General features: G+C 44.8%; 1 protein-coding gene across 3 annotated transcripts in view; it reads left to right on the plus strand.

The window, feature by feature from the left end:
* The window catches only part of cacna2d2a (calcium channel, voltage-dependent, alpha 2/delta subunit 2a), a 362,960-nt gene that overhangs the window by 166,840 nt on the left and 178,024 nt on the right, over positions 1 to 18,096 (plus strand). For all 3 annotated transcript variants that reach the window (XM_055647851.1, XM_055647852.1, XM_055647853.1), the window contains exon 4: positions 5,565 to 5,624. In XM_055647851.1, the coding sequence (XP_055503826.1) occupies positions 5,565 to 5,624 (60 nt within the window). The remainder of the gene's footprint in view (positions 1 to 5,564; positions 5,625 to 18,096) is intronic.

Genomic DNA, 18,096 nt, shown 5'->3' on the forward strand with positions numbered 1-18,096 from the left:
GTTAACACTGTTTCTCACTGTACAGATGCTGCCTGACATGGTCAGTGGCTCCAGCGTGTTCTGTTTTTTTCAGAATTTCAGCATTTGCAATTTATTGATTTTTTTTTTTTCATTAGTCCAATTAGTTTAACTTCTAAGTTTGGCACATTAATGGAAACAATACTAAGAACGGGTGGGCGGAGGTAACAATGTTGTTTAGATAGCATGCAAAACATCGAACAGTACAGCAAAGGAACAGGCCCTTTGGCCCACAATATATGTGCTGACCATGATGCCAATTTAAATAATTCCCATCTACCCTACATTCCCTGCCTGTTCATATCTATCTACCTATCTATCTATACATTTATACATAACTAAAACTCTGATCTTGTGCTCTTCCGGATTGCGTGGTTTTTCTATTTGTGCAAAAAACGGTACACGATAGCGCTACGATTTTTCGCCACCTTACTCAACATTCTCCTGAGCTCAAGTACAAGTTTTATTCCAATCAATGGTATAGTTTAAAAGTTATTAAGGTTTAAAAATCTTTAAAATCGCACATGTGCAGATTGGTCTCCTCTCCTGTCAGTCACCCGGGATGGCGACGCCCAGGCCGGGACGGCGATGCCCCTTCCCGCGCAACATCGCCGCACTGATTGGCAGGGTCCTCTGTCACTCACCGGGCGGGGAGAATTGAAGGAGCGGAGCAAACAAAGTTAGTGCGTCACCGCTGGCTGGAGCTGGGGGAGGAGGAGGAATAGAGGGAGTGGCAGGGGGAGTGGGGGAGGTAGGTAATGGGGAATAGAGGGCAAGGGAGGCAGTGGGGGAGGTCAGGAGGGATAGTGGGGAGGATAGGGGAGGTGAGGAGTGGGGGAGGTGGTGGGTAGAGGGATAGGATGGGGGTAGGGAGGGGAGATGAGCTACAGAGGGAGGGAGTGATGGAATATTGCATTGGGGAACGGGTTGCATTGGGGGACCAGGCCTCCCATGTGACAGGGACCCAATAGGTCCCACTTAGTCTCGTGCCTCTTAAATGTTGCTATGATATCTGCATCCACCACCTCCCCAGCGCATTCCAAGCACCGGTTTGAAATACTTGCTCCACAGATTGCCTTTATACTTTCCCCCTCACAACTTAAATCTATGGTTTCTAGTATTTCCCATCTCCACCCTGGGAAAAGATCTCTGACTTTCTATCCTAGTTTATGTCTCTCTTAATTTTATATATGTCCATCAGTTCGCTCCTCAGCCTCTGATGCTCCAGAGAAAACAATCAAAGATTGACCTACATCGAATGAAAGCTTAAGGCCCTGTCCCACTTACGTGTCCTTGGCATGCAAATTATGCGACCTCGTCGTCGCGTTGAGGCGCACGGGCACCGTGTGGCCGCGCGGGGCCAGTCCCACTGAGAAACGCGGAGGGGTATGGAGTTGTGCATGATATCGCGCGGCGCTCCGGGATTTTGTACCGAACGAAATCTTCGCGCGCCACCAGCCTGTCGCATAACTGATGGCCTAAGTGGGACAGGCCCAAGACCCTGGCATGAAGCAACGTCTCACCTCCAATGGCAGCAGAAGCAGGCAAACGATTGTCAAACTCGTCCTGGGGCTCAAGGCCATTGCGGATCCAGATCCGCCCACACTTCTACTCCCAGAGCGGGGCCAAGAAAATTGAGGATAGACACAAAATGCAGGAGTAACTCAGCGGGACCGGCAGCATCTCTGGAGAGAAGGAATGGATGACGTTTCGGGTCAAGGCCCTCCTTTCAGACTGAAGAAGGGTCTCGACCCGAAACATCACCCATTCCTTCTCTCCATAGATGCTGCCGGTCCCGCTGAGTTACTCCAGCATTTTGTGTCCATCTTCAAATGACGTCACGTGCTCCAGACGGCTGTGCGGGCGCACGAAGACGTGTGCGACTCTCGCGGGACCATTGCGACTCAACGCGACTGCGAGGTCGCGTAATTAGCGTGCCAAGGACACGTAAGTGGGACATACGCTCTAATCCAGGCACAAATTGGTGAACCTCTTCTCCACTCTTTCTAGAGCCGTCAAACCCTTCCTGTAATGTGGCGACCAGAATGGCACCACAATACTCCAAACATGGCCTAACCAAAGTTTTGTACAGCTGCAAAATAACTTGCCAATGTTCATACTCAATGTCCTTACCCGGTGTCAGCAAGTATGCTATATGCCGTCATTATGATCCTGTCTAGTTGTTTTGCCATTTTCACAGAGCTGTGGATTTGTGCCCTTATTTCATTTTGCACATCAATGCTCCTAAGAATGCTTCCATTTACTGAATACTTTCCTCTTCCATTTGACCTACAAAAGTCCAACACCCACACTGCCCAGATTAAACACTTTCGGGCATTGCTCTGCCCGTATTTCCATCTGTATTTATGCTGCTATATCCTTTGCAACCTTTCTCACCATCCACAACTCCACAATGATTTTGTGTCATCTGCAAACTTACTAATCAGCCCACATATATATGCGTCCAAATCGTTTACATATATCACAAAGCATCAGTACTGATTCCTACAGTCACACAGACCTCTGTCAGAATAACAACATTAACAAATAATCCAAGTTTGTCCAACGTCTCTTGTACATATGTCATGTAAACAAAGACTGCAATTATGTCATTATGATGTAAGCGCCAGTTGTTCACCCCTTGTTGCTGTTAGTCCCTTAGGTGAACATCATTGTAACTGCTGCTCCGGCTGATCTCGAGTTACTGCAGTGGTTAGAAATGTGGCTGGACTTATTTACAGTCCAGCTTCATAACATGCCCAGCATTGCAAATCTTTGCAACCTTCTGCCCCTGAGGGCTGCCAATGCTGAATTGTTGAATTCATTGATAGCTGAGATCAGTGGATCAGTGGACACAAGGGAATTGAAGAGTAGAAGGAAAGTGGACAAGCATGAGATCAGTCGTTATCCTATATACTGAATCCTGGCATCATTTGACCAATGAATTATCTACTTGTACATGTACCCGACTATACTGACATTGAGAACACATTCTCAGAACACAAATGCACTAACAACAGGAATACATGGATGCACATCTCAGGAACAAGTGTATACAGTGCCCCGCAAAATGTTTGGGACAAAGACCCATCATTTATTTATTTGCCTCTGTACTGCACATATTGAGATTTGTAATAGAAAAAATCACTAATGGTTAAAGTGCACATTGTTAGATTTTAATAAAGGCCATTTTTCATACATTTTGGTTTCACCATGTAGAAATTACAGCAGTGTTTATACATCGTCTGCCATTTCAGGGCTCTATAATGTTTGGGGCACATGGCTTCACAGGTGCTTGTAATTGCTCAGGTGTGTTTAATTGCCTCCTTACTGCAGGTACAAGAGAGCTCTCAGCACCTCGTCTTTCCTCCAATTTTTCCATCAACTGTGGAATCCACACTTTTATTGCTGTTTATCAACATGAGTACCAAAATGTGCCGGTGAAAGTCAAAGAAGCCGTTATGAGCAACAAGAATAAAACTGTTAGAGACATCAGTGTAGAGCGATATAACACAGAAACAATCCTTTCAGCCCATCGTGTCTGCACTGGCTATCAACTGCCCATTCACACAACACCTACATTATTCCCATTTTCTTCTCTGCACTTTCCCATTAATTCCACCCAGATTCTACCATTCACTTACATCATAGGTACAATAAACCTAAATCTCTTATTGACATCTTGAAGTACAGTAGATACCAACAAGTTTCAGGCAGTTTGAAGTGTGTCTGTCAACGAGTTGATGATCTTCCATCAACACTTGATTTGTCATGGTATATGTCCCTGGGAACGACACATTGATCAGAGAGTCTCCTGCTACTTTGCAGCTCGACATGAACCTCGACCTGCTTCCTCCTCCAGACTTTTTTTGCCAATCCACTGTATACAAAGTGGTGGTGACTGACTCTTCCTCATCACAGCTGTCCCAAGGCAGTGGGTGTTGGGAGTGAGACTCTGACTGCGTAAGGCGGGTTCCTCTTACCGCCAGCCAATCGGGTCTTGGTTCTTGTTGGTGAGTTCAAACGATGAGACGGTCTGCAAAATGGTTTCGACAATCTGCTCAGATGACCATCCCACATAATCTATCGAGTCCTTGTCTCACAGTATCTGCAGGATGTTCCAAACTGACTATTGTCCAATGAACCTGTGGTCAGAGGTGTTATTCTGAAAGATGCTTTTCCACAAAGGACAAGTGCAGCAATATCCAACCGACTGGGACATTATGTGGTGCAAGGCCAGGTCCATCTCAGCATGGAGTGACACCAGGTGCTGGTGTACTCTGGTTCTATGTATCGCCTGATGCAGCCATGCACAAAGGTGGCCATCAGGTCGAGGGCTATGATGGTTTAACTTACCCCCTTCTTATGCTTTCTTGGGACTTGTACACCATGGTATGTCAGGTGCGCTGCATCAGGTGACTACCACAGCAGAGGATTAGGGAACAGGCCACATCTGCACCACGTTCAGTAACATGCACTAGCACAATGGTGAAGCTGCAGCCTCGCAGTGCAAGAGATCCAGGTTTGATCCTGACTTCGGGTGCAGTCTGTGTGAAGTTTGCACGTTCTCCCTGTGACCACATGGGTTTCCTCCAGGTGCTCTGGTTTCCTCCCACATCCCAAAGAAGTACGTGTTTGTAGGTTGATTGGCCTCTGTAAATATCTCCCTGGTGTGGATGAGAAAGGGGGATAAAATAGAACTAGTTTGAACAGGTAATCGATGGTCAGTGTGGTCCCGGTGGGCCGAATGGCCTATCTCCGTGTTGTATTTCTAAACTCTAAACATCAAGTGCACACATCAGTTCTTGCCTGCCACCGAACTCCCACAGTCCCAATGTTTGTCTGCTTAGGATAATGTCTATGTTCTTTAACTATTGTTTATCTCTAAGTCACCAAACATAGAACTATACAGCACAGGAACAAGCCCATTGCCCCACTATATTTGTGCTGGCCAAGATACCAATTTAAACTGCACCCATTGAGCAGGCACCACACTCTGTTTAAAAAAAATCTTGCTGTGCACATCTCCTTTAAACTTTCCCCCTCTGATTTTAAAGCTGTGACATTTGACATTTCCCCAAAAATTCTCTCTATCCTATTTATGCTTCTCATAATTTTATATACTTCTCTTAGGTTCCTATTGAGTGTAATATTCACTGATGTTGGATAAAAAGGTACTGCAAGAAAATGATGAATTTATAGGGCGCCAGGGAAAAAGAACCAATGTTTGTTAAGAATACACTCTTGTTAGTGTTGAACTGCTGATGCTAAAATTGCACTATTGCTCTGGACCATCAGACCGAGTCATACTTGACTCCAGGGAGTCACATTGTGAAATGTTGTCTGACTTTTTGATTTTGCTTTCAAGGTTCTGCAAAATGTTCGGGTTCGTTTCAGAACACCAACTCGAGATTGTCCTTTGCTGGTGGAGCCACCATTTGTTGTGGTCACCTGGAATTGTTTTGTTACCGTTTAGCCGACTGTATGTCCAGGTGTTGCTGCTTCCTGTGACATAGTTTCTAATTCCCATTTCTGTCTTTCTCCAGAGGCTGGCCAGGGCTGCGGAGCAATTTCAGAAGGAGCATCGCTGGCAGGATGATATTAAGGTATGACGGTTGCAATTTTACAGGTTGCTATAGGGCATCTTTATTCTCTCATTTATTTTAAGGGGCTACCTTCTTCTTCTTCACATCCAACAGGTTTGCCCACTATGGGATTATTTATTTTGCAACTTGGTTGGTTGTAAAGATACTGTTACAGAGCAGATTTATTCAGTACTGCATAGAACCAGTAATAAATGTGATACAATAGATTTATGGTGAGAATTCAATCATTCATTTGTTTTGAGAGCTAGTGGTGACTGCCAAAGTTTTCTGGCATTTTTCCTGGATTTTAGTAAGGCATCTAAAAATGTACCCAAGGGTAGGCTGATCCAGAAGATTAAAATGCACAAAATTAACAGTGACTTGGTCAGATGGATTCAGGACTGGCTTAATGATAGAAGACAGACAGATGTGGTGAAAGGACGATATTCAGGTTGGAGGTCTGTGACTAGTGGAGTTCCACTGTGCTCTGTGCTGGGACCTCCGATGTTTGTGATATATATAAATGACTCGGACGTAAATATGGACTGGTTTGGATAGTACATTTGTAGATGATACCAAGATAACTGTGGTCACGGACTGTGAGGAAGATAGTCAAGGTATACAGCGGGATATAGATCAGCTGCAGAAATGGGCAGAAAAATGGCAGATGGAGTTTAGCCCGAGCAAGTGTGCACTTTGGGAGGTCAAATATAAGGGGAAAATATACAATTAATGGCATGACAACATCATTGATGTACAGAGGGATCTTGGAGTACAAATCCATAGCTCCCTAAAATGGTGGTGCAGTAGATTTGCTGCCTTAGAGCACCGGAGACTTGGGTGCTGTTTGTACGGAGTTTGTATGTTTTCCCTGTGACCGCATTGGTTTTCTCTAGTTTCCTCTCACACTCCAAAGACGCACAGGTTTGTAGGTTAATTGGCTTTCTCAAAATTGTAAATTGTCCCTAGTGTATAGGATAGTGCTAGTGGGCCGAAGGGCCTGTTTCCCCGCTGTATCTCTAAATTAAACTAAACTAAATTAAGTAGAAAGAGTGATAAATAAGGCATATGGTATGGATTGGATTATTTTCTCTGCAAAACTGGAGGTTGCAGGGAGACCTGATAGAAGCATATAAAATTATGAGTGAGATAAATAGGGTAGATAGTCAGAATCTTTTGTCTGCAGTCTGCAGTAAAAGGGAAATAATTGAAAAATTAAACAGCAAGTAAGATGATGTCCTCATCCTTAACATGCATCAAATGTAGATTACCAACTCTCTATGCATTTCGTTGTCTCTGTACTGTACATTGACAATGACAATTAAAATTGAATCTGAATCTCTAGAGTTATCCTGGACTCTGGAATTTGTAGACTATGCTCCAATGCAAGTCATCCAAGAGAAGATTTTTTTCCTGCATTTTCATGGAACTCATTAATTTACAGAAAATTATCTGAGATAAAGAGAAGGGTTCTTGGTGAAAAAATACTGAATGATGTAATGAAGGCACATTTAGTGCAGAATTCATTGCTTCCTATTGCTTCCCAATTCTCAGTCAGAGAAAATGCTGGAGGTACTCAGCTGCTTAGACAGCACCTGAGGAGAGAGGAATACATTTCTGTTTCAGAGAGTTCCAGAGACAAAATTCAATGTCCCAACAGGGCAGAGGTGAATCAGATTGAACTCTAGCTTATGGAAGGAGCATTCAGAAGCTTGATAACAGATGAGAAAAAGCTGTTCCTGAAGATGACGGTTCGTGCTTTCAAGCTTCTTATATTTTCTGCCTGATGGGAGAGGGGAGAAGAAGGAATGACCGGCATAAGAAAGAGCTTTGATTATGTTTCCTTCTTTCCCGAGGCAGCATGAAGTGTAGATGGAAACAATGATGGGAAGCCTGGTCTGTGTGATGGACTGGGATACAGCTATAACTACTTGAAATTTCTTGCGGACTTGGGCAGATCTGTTCATGGTTAGAGAAGGTGCATGTGAACTTCTGTCTCACCTGGAACGGCTGCTGGGGTCCCTGGACAGATGTGAGGGAGGATGTAGGGACATGTGTTACATCTCGGAAAAAGTATCTGGGAAGGGGGAAGTTTGGGATGGAAGGGATGAATAAATCACGGAGATGCAGAGGGAGTACAGAAAGTGGAAAGTGGTGGGGACGAGAACATTTGACTCGTGGTGGGATCACGTTGAAGATGGTGAAAATGTTACAGAATGATGTGTTGGATGCAAAGCTGGTTGGGTGAAAAGTAAGGACCATGGGAACTCTTTCCTTGTTCCAGTGAAAAGATAACACATTTAAAAGACAAGACACTAGCATGGGCGGAAAGCCCGGGGGGGCCAGAGGGGAAACGTCCCCCCCATGTTTTGAAAGGTGGGGGACATCCCCCCCAAGTTTTTGTGATCCCAATTTTAAAATCTCCGCTTTTAGCACTGGATTGAGCCTCCGAAGCCTCACGCAAGTGTGTGAGTGTGCGCATGCGCGTGTGGCTGCCAAAACATTGTGTCCCCTGTCCCCTCCATGTTTTGATTGCGAGTTCCGCTCTTGGACACTAGTACAAACACAGTTAGAAAACAATCAAGTCCATGGTAATGCAAAAGGTCTGGTGTCCCAGTTCCGAGGTAAGATTACTGTTGCGTGATTTTCCATGGCAGTCCTGGGGAAAATAGCTGTTCTTGAACCTGGTAATGTTGGACGTCTGGCTTCTGCACCTTCTGCCTAATGATAGCAGTGAAAAGAGAGAAGATTGTGTGGAAGCTTGATGATAGATGCCGCTTTCTTGAGGGAGGGAGCATTGTGAAATATGTGGGGAAACACAGGTCTTGTCCACTTGCAATTTGTTTAACTATGCACCTGAAAGAAATTTGAAATCCCTTCTTGCAGTTTATGTGGCTTGAAGTACCAGAAACAAAAAGCAGTATTGTTCCTAAAACATTGGCAAATTTTCTATTAGCAGATGCTAATTGAACCATCTGCTGTAGATATAGTGTTTGGGATTTGTCCATAAATTTACCAGATCAGAGTTTAATCATTGCTTTTGTGCAGTTGTCTGCTTTTTGCATTTACAATAATGACAACTGCACCAGTTGTGCTTTTATTGCTACTGGTTGAAATACTTCTCAACAAAGTTAGCGGCTTAAAAGCACTGGCATTCTCAAATATGCAAACCATTCAATTTTAATGTCCTTGAGACGAGCGCTTTCCTAACTGAGACTTTATTGAATGCTTCTGGGGCTATTCCAGCATCCACCTTCAGGCAGCATTTAGAGGGAGCTCAGGTAAGAAAGGAAGAGCAATAGTGGTCGAAACTGGAGAGAGTTGATGGGTGTGTCGGGAGAATAAAAGGTGGAATTCATGTAGGAGTAGTGAAAATGGGCAGTTGGTACTCAAAGTGGACTGCATCGGCTGAAGGGTCTGTTTCTGTGCCATATGTCTCTCTGACTCTGACTAATGCATGATATTCTTTGTAGAAAACTCACATTGTATTTCATGACAAACATGTGCTGCCATCTGAAAATAAACCATGAAGCCACAGATTTGGTTCCAGATTCTCCCTCACACCCACATACTCGATACAATTTACAGTGACCAACTAACCTACCGACATGCATGCCTAGGATGTGGGAGGAAACTGGAGGTCCGGGAGGAAGTGCATGGTCACACGTGCAAATTCCACAGAGGCAGCACTGGAGGTCTGGATCGAACCTGGGTCGCTGAAGCTTTGATCTGCTGCACCATTGTGCTACCCAAGTCATTAAAGTCATAACTGTGCAATGGAATTAAAATATAACAAATGCCCCAATTAATTTGAAATGATAGGTGATCATCCTTGAAGTTGATGCTTGTATAACACCACAGGAATCAATGCCTGACCCCAGGTGTGTAGGGGAATGGGAACGAAATGCTGCTATAATTAATTCTGTTTATCCTTTGGCCAACATAATTTAATAGATTGTGCCATTATTTTCATTACCATTGCAGAATATTGTGCACTCGATCTATGGATTTTCCTTTATTTTAACACAGATGTACTAAATTGACCATGAAATTGTGTAAAATGCTTTATGGTTTTTATTCATTTCTCTGGCCGTGATATGTGTATACTCCACAATTCTGACACCTTTCCTCTCCTGGGATGTCCATCTTCATATCGTCTCCACTGTACATAACTTTGCAGCACACTGTACATGGGTCAATGGTTCTTTATTGTCATGTATGCACAGCGCAGTAACATTCTTTCACACAACCACAAGTGCACAATCTCTGTATTTGACAAAGAAGGCTTCAAAGTCCAAAGTTTGGTCCACATGCTGGAAGAACTGGAGCGCCCCCGATTCAGGTAAGTCTCAGGCTACTGCAGGCCGCGACCTGGCTTCCCTGTCCTCGCCCAACCACCTTTGTGGCCCCGGGGGCGCCTCCTGCAGCCGACCATGCAGGCGCTCCTTCCGGCCCACTCATCACGTCCGTCATCACAAGCCGCTCCTCCCTTGACTCTCCAGTCTTCAGGGCTTCTGAGCTTCCCCCAGTGGGCAGCGGCCTGCAGGGCACTACTTCACAGCAGCGCACCAGGCCTGACACTGCACGTGGCCGCGGGCCGACCTGCCAGATCTTCGTTCCCGGTGACCGCTGGATCGTTGTTTTTGTCATGCATCCTTGTTCTGGGTGAGCCGACGGGTTTGTGTTGTCATCAGCCGCCAGGCCCGTCCTTGTTCTCGGTGGGACGCCAGTTGGTTGCGGTCCGTTCCTTTACCTCGCGTGATTCCAGGTGCTGGAATCTTGAGCAAATCACAAAGTACTGAAGGAACTCAGCTGATCATGCAGCATCTGTGGAGGGAATGGATAGACAATGTTTTTGCTCGGGACCCTTCTTCAGACTTAGTATGTGTGACGATAGTATGTTGTAATCTTCCCCAGGACATATGCAAGACAAAGGCAAAATGTCATTGTCTTGGAAATATAAAGTAAGGTTTTTGATGGTCTTGACAGGGCTAAAGAATCTGAACACATCCTGGCTGGCAATAGGTTGCTGGATCTCCAGCCTCTTTCCATGCACCGTCTATTCTTTCGGTCCAAAATTTTATATCGTTCTTCTTGGACCTATTTTCTTTTTCTTCGGGAATGATGGCGTTTCCAATCCAAGATTACCCAGCGTTTGATATCTTGGTCATACTCATCGAGCCAGTCCCGGTGTTTTCTGTCGCTCCACAGATGCAAATGATGGTGGACTGCAGCAATCGAAATGCCATGGACATTGTGGGATAAAGGGAGTTGAGAACTAACACTTCCTCAAAATGAGTGGGCTCCATAATCAAGGCCCCAAATCTGAATGCTGAGCAGCATATGGGGCAGATAGAGAGGAGTTCAGATGGTGCAGGAGCGACAATTTGAAAGGCAAAGTGAGATATGAATATATTGGCAGGTGTAATTGAGGAAAACCATGCCTCTGATATGGATATGCGTTCAACTAAACCTTTAGGAGCAGCACAGTTTTGTGAGAATTTATGCCAAAGAGTGAGAGAGACGTCAGTTCCAATCCTGATCCTGGTTTCCCCTGGTCTCTCCGGTTTCTTCCCACATCCCAAGGATGTGTGGGTCAGTAGGTTAATTGTCCACTGTAATTTGCAGCTAGAACTGGTAAAATCTGGAGGAAATTGATAGAAATGTGGAGAAAACAAATGATGGATTAGATTAGGATTAGTGTAAATGGGTGGTTGATGGTCATGGGCCGAAGAGCCTGTTTCTGTGTTGTGGGATTTGATAACTCTGCCTGCTGTCCAACTTTGTTGAATCATACCTTGTTTGGGTGAAATTGCGGATCACCCATTTTAGAACTTTTACACTTGGTTCATCTCTTGCCCTTTTCATAATTATGTTAAATTACCTAAAATTAACATCATCAAAGTTGTCTCCCACTGCTTCTGCTTTGCGCAGTTCACTGAAACTAGTGCCAAAACTGATCCCTCTTGCGTTAGGTTTTTGCTGACATAGGTTCTCAAAAATGCAGGTTAAGAACTCCTCACTTTGCACCACTTCTATCGCAGTCGTTGGGATGGCTTTATGTCGACACTCATAAACCATGAAAGATACTTTTTGGTGTTCACTGCAGGAATCTAGAAACATTAGGGAGATGTCGGAGATAGTCCAAGAGAATTTGAGTGCCGGATGGAAATTAGTCGTGAAGTTGATGAAGTCAGTGAGTTCTGCATGAGTGCAGGAGGCAGCACCGATGCAGTCGTTAATGTAACGGAGGTAGCGTTCGGGGATAGGGCCAGTGTACACCTGGAACAGTGATTGTTCGGTGTACCCTACAAACAGGCAGTGATTGTTCGATGTACCCTACAAAAAGGCAGTGGTCAAATTCACTTGGATCATCTCCGACATCTCCCTACCATTTCTAGATCTCACCTTCTCCTTCACAGGAGACAGACTATCGACTGACATCTATTACAAACCCACTGACACCTATAGCTATCTAGACTACACTTCTTCCCATCCTGCTTCCTATAAAGACTTTATCCCCTACTACCAATTCCTCTGTCTACGCCGCATCTTCGCCCAGGATGAGGTGTTCCATACCGGGTAATTGGCGATGTCCTCATTCTTTAGGGAACGTGGGTTCCCCTCTTCCATTATAGATGAGGCTCTCACTAGGGTCTCCTCGACATCCCACAGCTCCCCCTTCCCCCATTCAAAACAAGGACAGAGTTCCCCTTCTCCTCACCATCTTCCCCATCAAGGGTCGCATACAGCACATAATCCTCCAACATTTTTGCCACCTCCAACGGGATCCCACTACTAGCCACATCTTCCCATCTACACCCCTTTCTGCTTTCCGCAGAGACCATTCCCTCCGCAACTCCCTGGTTAACTCGTCCCTGCCCACCAAAACCACCCCCCTCCCCAGGTACTTTCCCTTGCAACCGCAGGAGATGCAACACCTGTCCCTTTAGCTCCCCCCTCGACTCCATCCAAGGGCCCCAACAGTTTTTTCAGGTGAGGCAGAGGTTCACTTGCACCTCCTCCAACCTCATCTACTATATCCACTGTTCCAGGTATCAACTTGTGTACATCGGTGAGACCATGCGCAGGTTCGGCGATCATTTCGCTGAACATCTCCGCTCAGTCTGCCTTAACCTACCTGATCTCCCGGTTGCTCAGCACTTTAACTCCCCCTCCCATTCCCAATCTGACCTTTCTGTCCTGGGCCTCCTACATTGTCAGAGTGAGGCCCAGTGCAATTTGGAGGAACAGCACCTCATGTTTTGCTTGGGTAGTTTACACCCCAGCGGTATGAACATTGACTTCTCTAACTTCAAGTAGCTCTAACATCCCCTCCCCCTTCCCAGTTCTCCCACCAGTCTTACTGTCTCCGACTGCATATTATCTCTTTACCACCCACTCCCCTGACATCAGTCTGAAGACATCTCGACCCGAAACGTCACCCATTCCTTCTCTCCAGAGATGCTGCCTATCCCCTGAGTTACTCCAGCATTTTGCATCATGTTCAACATGGACATTGTGGGCTGAAGGGCCTATTCCTGTGCATATAGTATGTATATACTCATCTATATACTATGTACTATGCACTATGTACCCTGTGTTAATCAACAATGCTTATATCTCCATGCTTATATTCCCTGTGGACATGAAATACCCAAATAACAGAGAATCGAAAAATGTACAAAATACAAGTGTCTAACTGAGTGTCGAGTCCTACTGCAAAATGTAAACTGAAGTAGGGGAAGCAAATTGCAGATCTTTTTATACAATGTTCCCAAGCCCACACACAATGTCACAGTGCATTCCTGCTCACAGCACCTAATTTATAAAATGCATATACAGATTCAACAGCCAGCATGATCCTCAGTTAATTTAAAATTGCATGCTTCAGGCAAATATTTGGAATTAATTACTGCCCAGTTCTGAGTGCAGTTTGCAGATGCACATCTAGCATTTTTTTCCATCGATGCTTCTTGCTCTCTGTCATTAGGCAACTCCACTCTGACATCCTGTCCTGTACCAAAGGTTGGCTGCAGAATTTGAATTCAGCAGAGAAAAAAAAGAGGCAAACTGATTATTTGCATCGCCGAGATTATGAGTCAACTCAGGCAGACATTTCGTGCTTGTATGAAATCTGTTTGTCGCAGTTGGCTGTGTCCAATGACACGAAGAATACCTACTGCGTCACTGGTCAGCACTGGCAAGAGCACTGGTGTTCACAGTCTTTGTTTAAAGAAGTGATTACAATTAAACACCATCGCCCAGGATTCTGTATCGTTCCTGGGGAGGATTCCTGCTATAAGTATGCAGAGGAGATTCTGATGTCTGAACAGCAAAGCAAAGAAAGCACAGCCCATGCTGAGACATGGCATTAGCAGACTAACTCAGTAGATTTGGTTCATCAACGCTGGTCACTCAGGCATGCTAGTAGCACAGTAGTTACCAGGCCAACAGCCTGACATTTGTCCTGTGGGACAAGCATGGCATTTTCACTCGGGTTGCTTCTCATCACAGACCATTGGAGCCCACCTTGCGCTGCAGAATTACCAATCATTTTCCATCAGCTGCTCAGTTTTGTCTTATCTCTTCTTTTCAGGCAATAAGACCAACAAAGGCTGTTCTTTCAGCAAGTTGTTGGCAGCAGTTCCACAAGTCCTGCAGCTGGCATGCTGAGTACTTATGATCATCGCATCATGGCTATTTAACTTCTTAGCTGCACAAGGGATTGGCTGTGTAATAAATGCACCCACAGTTAACAAAGGGGGCAGATGAGCAATGATGTAGATGCACTAGAGCAATTGCCCAGGCTCCTAATCTTGCCTTTAGCCCTGTATTTACAACATTTCTCAGTTTTTACCTGCTGAACCAAACCTCTAATTTCATTCTTTGATTCCACTGCAACCACTAGGTGGCGCCTGCAATAGCTGCCTCGCCAACACTGTCTCGTCCCCTCCTGCTTTGTTGTTTTATAGTATATATTAAATGTATGTTTTAGTGTTTTATGTGAGGGGTGGGGGAAACTTTTTTAATCTCTTACCTCGACGGAGATGCGAGTTATATCTGTGACGTCCGTAGTATGTCTTTGTCTGCACTGCGACCTAACATCGTGGAGTTGGCGGCCTCTTGCTGGAGATCAACTTTGGGAGCCTGCAGGACTTAACATCGCAGAGCTAGCAATCCCTGTCGGGGATCGACCTTGGAGCTCCAACTGCAGGAGCCTGCGGACTTTAACATCGGAGAGCTGTAGTCCCGGGTTTGAGACTGACTTCGGGAGCTCCAAGCCACAGGAGCTTCGTCCGCCCCGACATGGGAGATTCGATCGCCCCGACGTGAGAGCTTCAATCGCCGACTGCGGGAGTTTTGTTTGCCCCGACTGCGGGAGAATAAAGAGGAAGTAGATTGGACTTTATTGCCTTCCATCACTGTGAGGAATGTGGGGGATCTGCCATGGCGGATGTTTATGTTAACTTTTATGTAGTTGTGTCGTCTTGTTGCTTTTTTTAGTATGGCTGTATGGTAATTCGAGTTTCACTGTACCTTAATTGGTTCATGTGACAATGAACAGACCTTTGAACTTTTGAACCTTTGAATTGTTCCATGTTATATAGCATGGAAAGGGCCATTTAGTCCACTGAATCTGTACTGACCATGAAGCACCCAATTACACAAATCTTTAATTAGACCCATTTTATGAGAGTCATAAAGTCATACAGCGTGGAAACAGGCCCTTCGGCTCAACTTGCCCACACCAGTCAGCATGTCCCATCTGCACTAGTCCCACCTGCTTGCGTTTGGCCCATATCCTCTAAATCTGTCCTATCCATTTTATTCTCTCCCAAGCAGAGACACCCCCCACCACCATCAAAAGCATCCACATGAGGCTCTGCATCAAAAAGGTAGAATCTATCATCTATGGGAGCCCCGCCATATGGGTCATGCCATCTTCTCTGCTACCAGCAGACAGGAGGTACGGAAGCTTGAAGTCCCACATCACCATGTTCAGGAACAGCTACTTTCCTACAACCATCAGGTTCTAGTTCCGACCTACACAACTCTAATTCTACTTCAGCAAAAAAAGTGGGCCACCTCTTGCACCACAATAGACTTGTTTTCTATTGTGTTTTACACTAATATCTTGTTTTTTTGCATGGCCTTTTTCTTTTTACTGTCATGTAGAATTTATGTGTACACATGTTTTTTGTATAAGTTCATGTAATGTTGTCTGAACCTATGTACCTGTGATGCTGCTTGCAGACAAGACTTTTATTGTACCACACCTCACTGTTCTTGTGTATAAACTCAAATTAGACCTGGCACAAACCAGTGTCAGCATTATCAGTTACAGAGAGAGAAAGGCAAAGGATTGGACAAACACACACAATCAAATGAATGCAGAGATTTGCACATTCCTGAATGCAAATAATTAAGGCATATTTGAGCCCATTCAAGAGAGGGTTGATGACATATAAGCAGATATACATGAAAATAAGATAGACATTCCCATACTCAACAAGAGGGGAAAATATATTAACAATGGATGAAGATTCATGATCCATAGAGATAGGAGTTTCTCAGAGTAGGATCGTGGACATTGATGAGGACTCATCGTTAAGGCCTTTGGGTCACCAGTAATCTTCCTGATTGGGAGGGACCACGACAATTGAGTGTAGAGCAGGGCAGCAGGTGAGCCTGAGCCCCAGGCCAAATCAGGCATAGATCAGTTCAATGCATATTACTTTAATGTCTGTTTCTCTGCTGCCATATTGCTAAATGCAATGAATGGTTGGGGGCCTCCCATGTATCTGTGTGGGATCTTGCTGGCTGATTCCAATCTTAATTCAGTCCCAGATAGCCGAGAGTTTGTATGTCAGCGCTCACGGCCGTCCTGCAGCTCTGCCACTCTACAGGTTAATGACAAAATCAGTGTTGCTGTACAAGTTATTCTACCAAACATGAAAACAGTAATATTTTAATATTATTGTTATTATTAAACTTTTATTACAGCATCAAGGTCCAGATAAAATACATTACATAGAATACATTGCATATAAAAAACACTATAAATCACATATAAAAGCTTGGTAAATCACTTATAAGAGCACCATAAATGATATACAAAAACTTAATACATGGTTTAAGATCCAGAATAAAAAAAGATCAGTGTCCTACAACGAGACAACTATACCAATGTCTCCACGGCTGGGATTGGTAGCGTGCAGTGCTAAACCTTATGTTTGATACTGGGGGGCAATTCACAGTAGCCAACTCTGACCACTCAGTATGTCTGTGATGTGAGAGGAAACTAGAGCCCGCGGGGAAGACCCACATAGACAAAGGAAAGAATTTCCAATACCCCCATCCCTGGACCTGTGCTGCAGCAGCTGAGAGTCATAGAATATACAGCATGGAAACAGGCCCTTCAGCCCTATTTAACTGAGCCGACCAATTGCCCATGTTAGGTCCATATCACACTCAACCTTTCCTAACCATTCACCTGCCCAAATGTCTATCAAATGCTGTTGTAGTGCTTGCCTCAACTACCTTCTCTGGCAGCTTGTTCCATATACTCACCACCCTCTCAGGATTCTATTAAATCTTGCCCCTATCACCTTAAACCTATGTTCCCTGGTTCTTGATTCCCCTATCCTGTGCATTCCTCTATCCATTTCCTTCATGATTGTGTATACCTCTATTAGATCACTTATTAGCCTCATGCACACCAAGGAGTAAAGTCCTAGCCTGATCCTAGCCTTCATTATTGGGAGGTTCACCACATTAAAGGTGCTATATCAATGCAAGTTGTTCTTCTTTGCTTCTGGCTTGTGCTGACATTTCTCCCCGTGTCCTGCTATTAATCCAGATGTTTGCTGCGATTAGAATTTTGTCAGATGTCACTCAGCTGGAAACATGTTGCATTGGAGGGTGCTGCAACGTCAGTCTCGTGGCTGGCCGGTGACCATGATGGTCAGTTAGCTAACTGGATGTTAGTCAAAGCAGATAAAGCACAGCCAAGCATGCAGATGTGAAGCAAAATGATTCATTTACACTGGCTGGCTGTTAAGCTGTGGGTTTTGCTTGTGTGCTCATTTATGTGTGTATATGGATAAGTATGTGTGTGTGCACTCTTTAACGTATGTGTATAGATGTGTGAGAGAAGGAAGACAGAGCAGTTAAATGGATTTTTGCAAGTATCCCTCCTGCAGCTATTTTTGATTACATGGAATGGTGTATGACAGGTGATTGGTGCCAGGAGCAGTGATATTTTATTTATTTTTTCCGTTTTGGGGCACAGGCATCACTGGCGAGGGAGCATTTATTATCCATCCATAATCACCCTTGAGATGTCAACAAGCTGTCTCCCGAAGCAGCTCACTGCATTCCTCCAGTGAAGGAACTTCCACTGAGGGAGTTCCAGGATTTAGATTCAGCAACCATGAAGGACTGGCAATTTATTCCCAAGTCAGGATGATGAAGCGGACCGTCGACGTGA

The sequence above is a fragment of the Leucoraja erinacea genome, chromosome 16, assembly GCF_028641065.1.
Source record: "Leucoraja erinacea ecotype New England chromosome 16, Leri_hhj_1, whole genome shotgun sequence".
NCBI lineage: Eukaryota > Metazoa > Chordata > Chondrichthyes > Rajiformes > Rajidae > Leucoraja > Leucoraja erinaceus.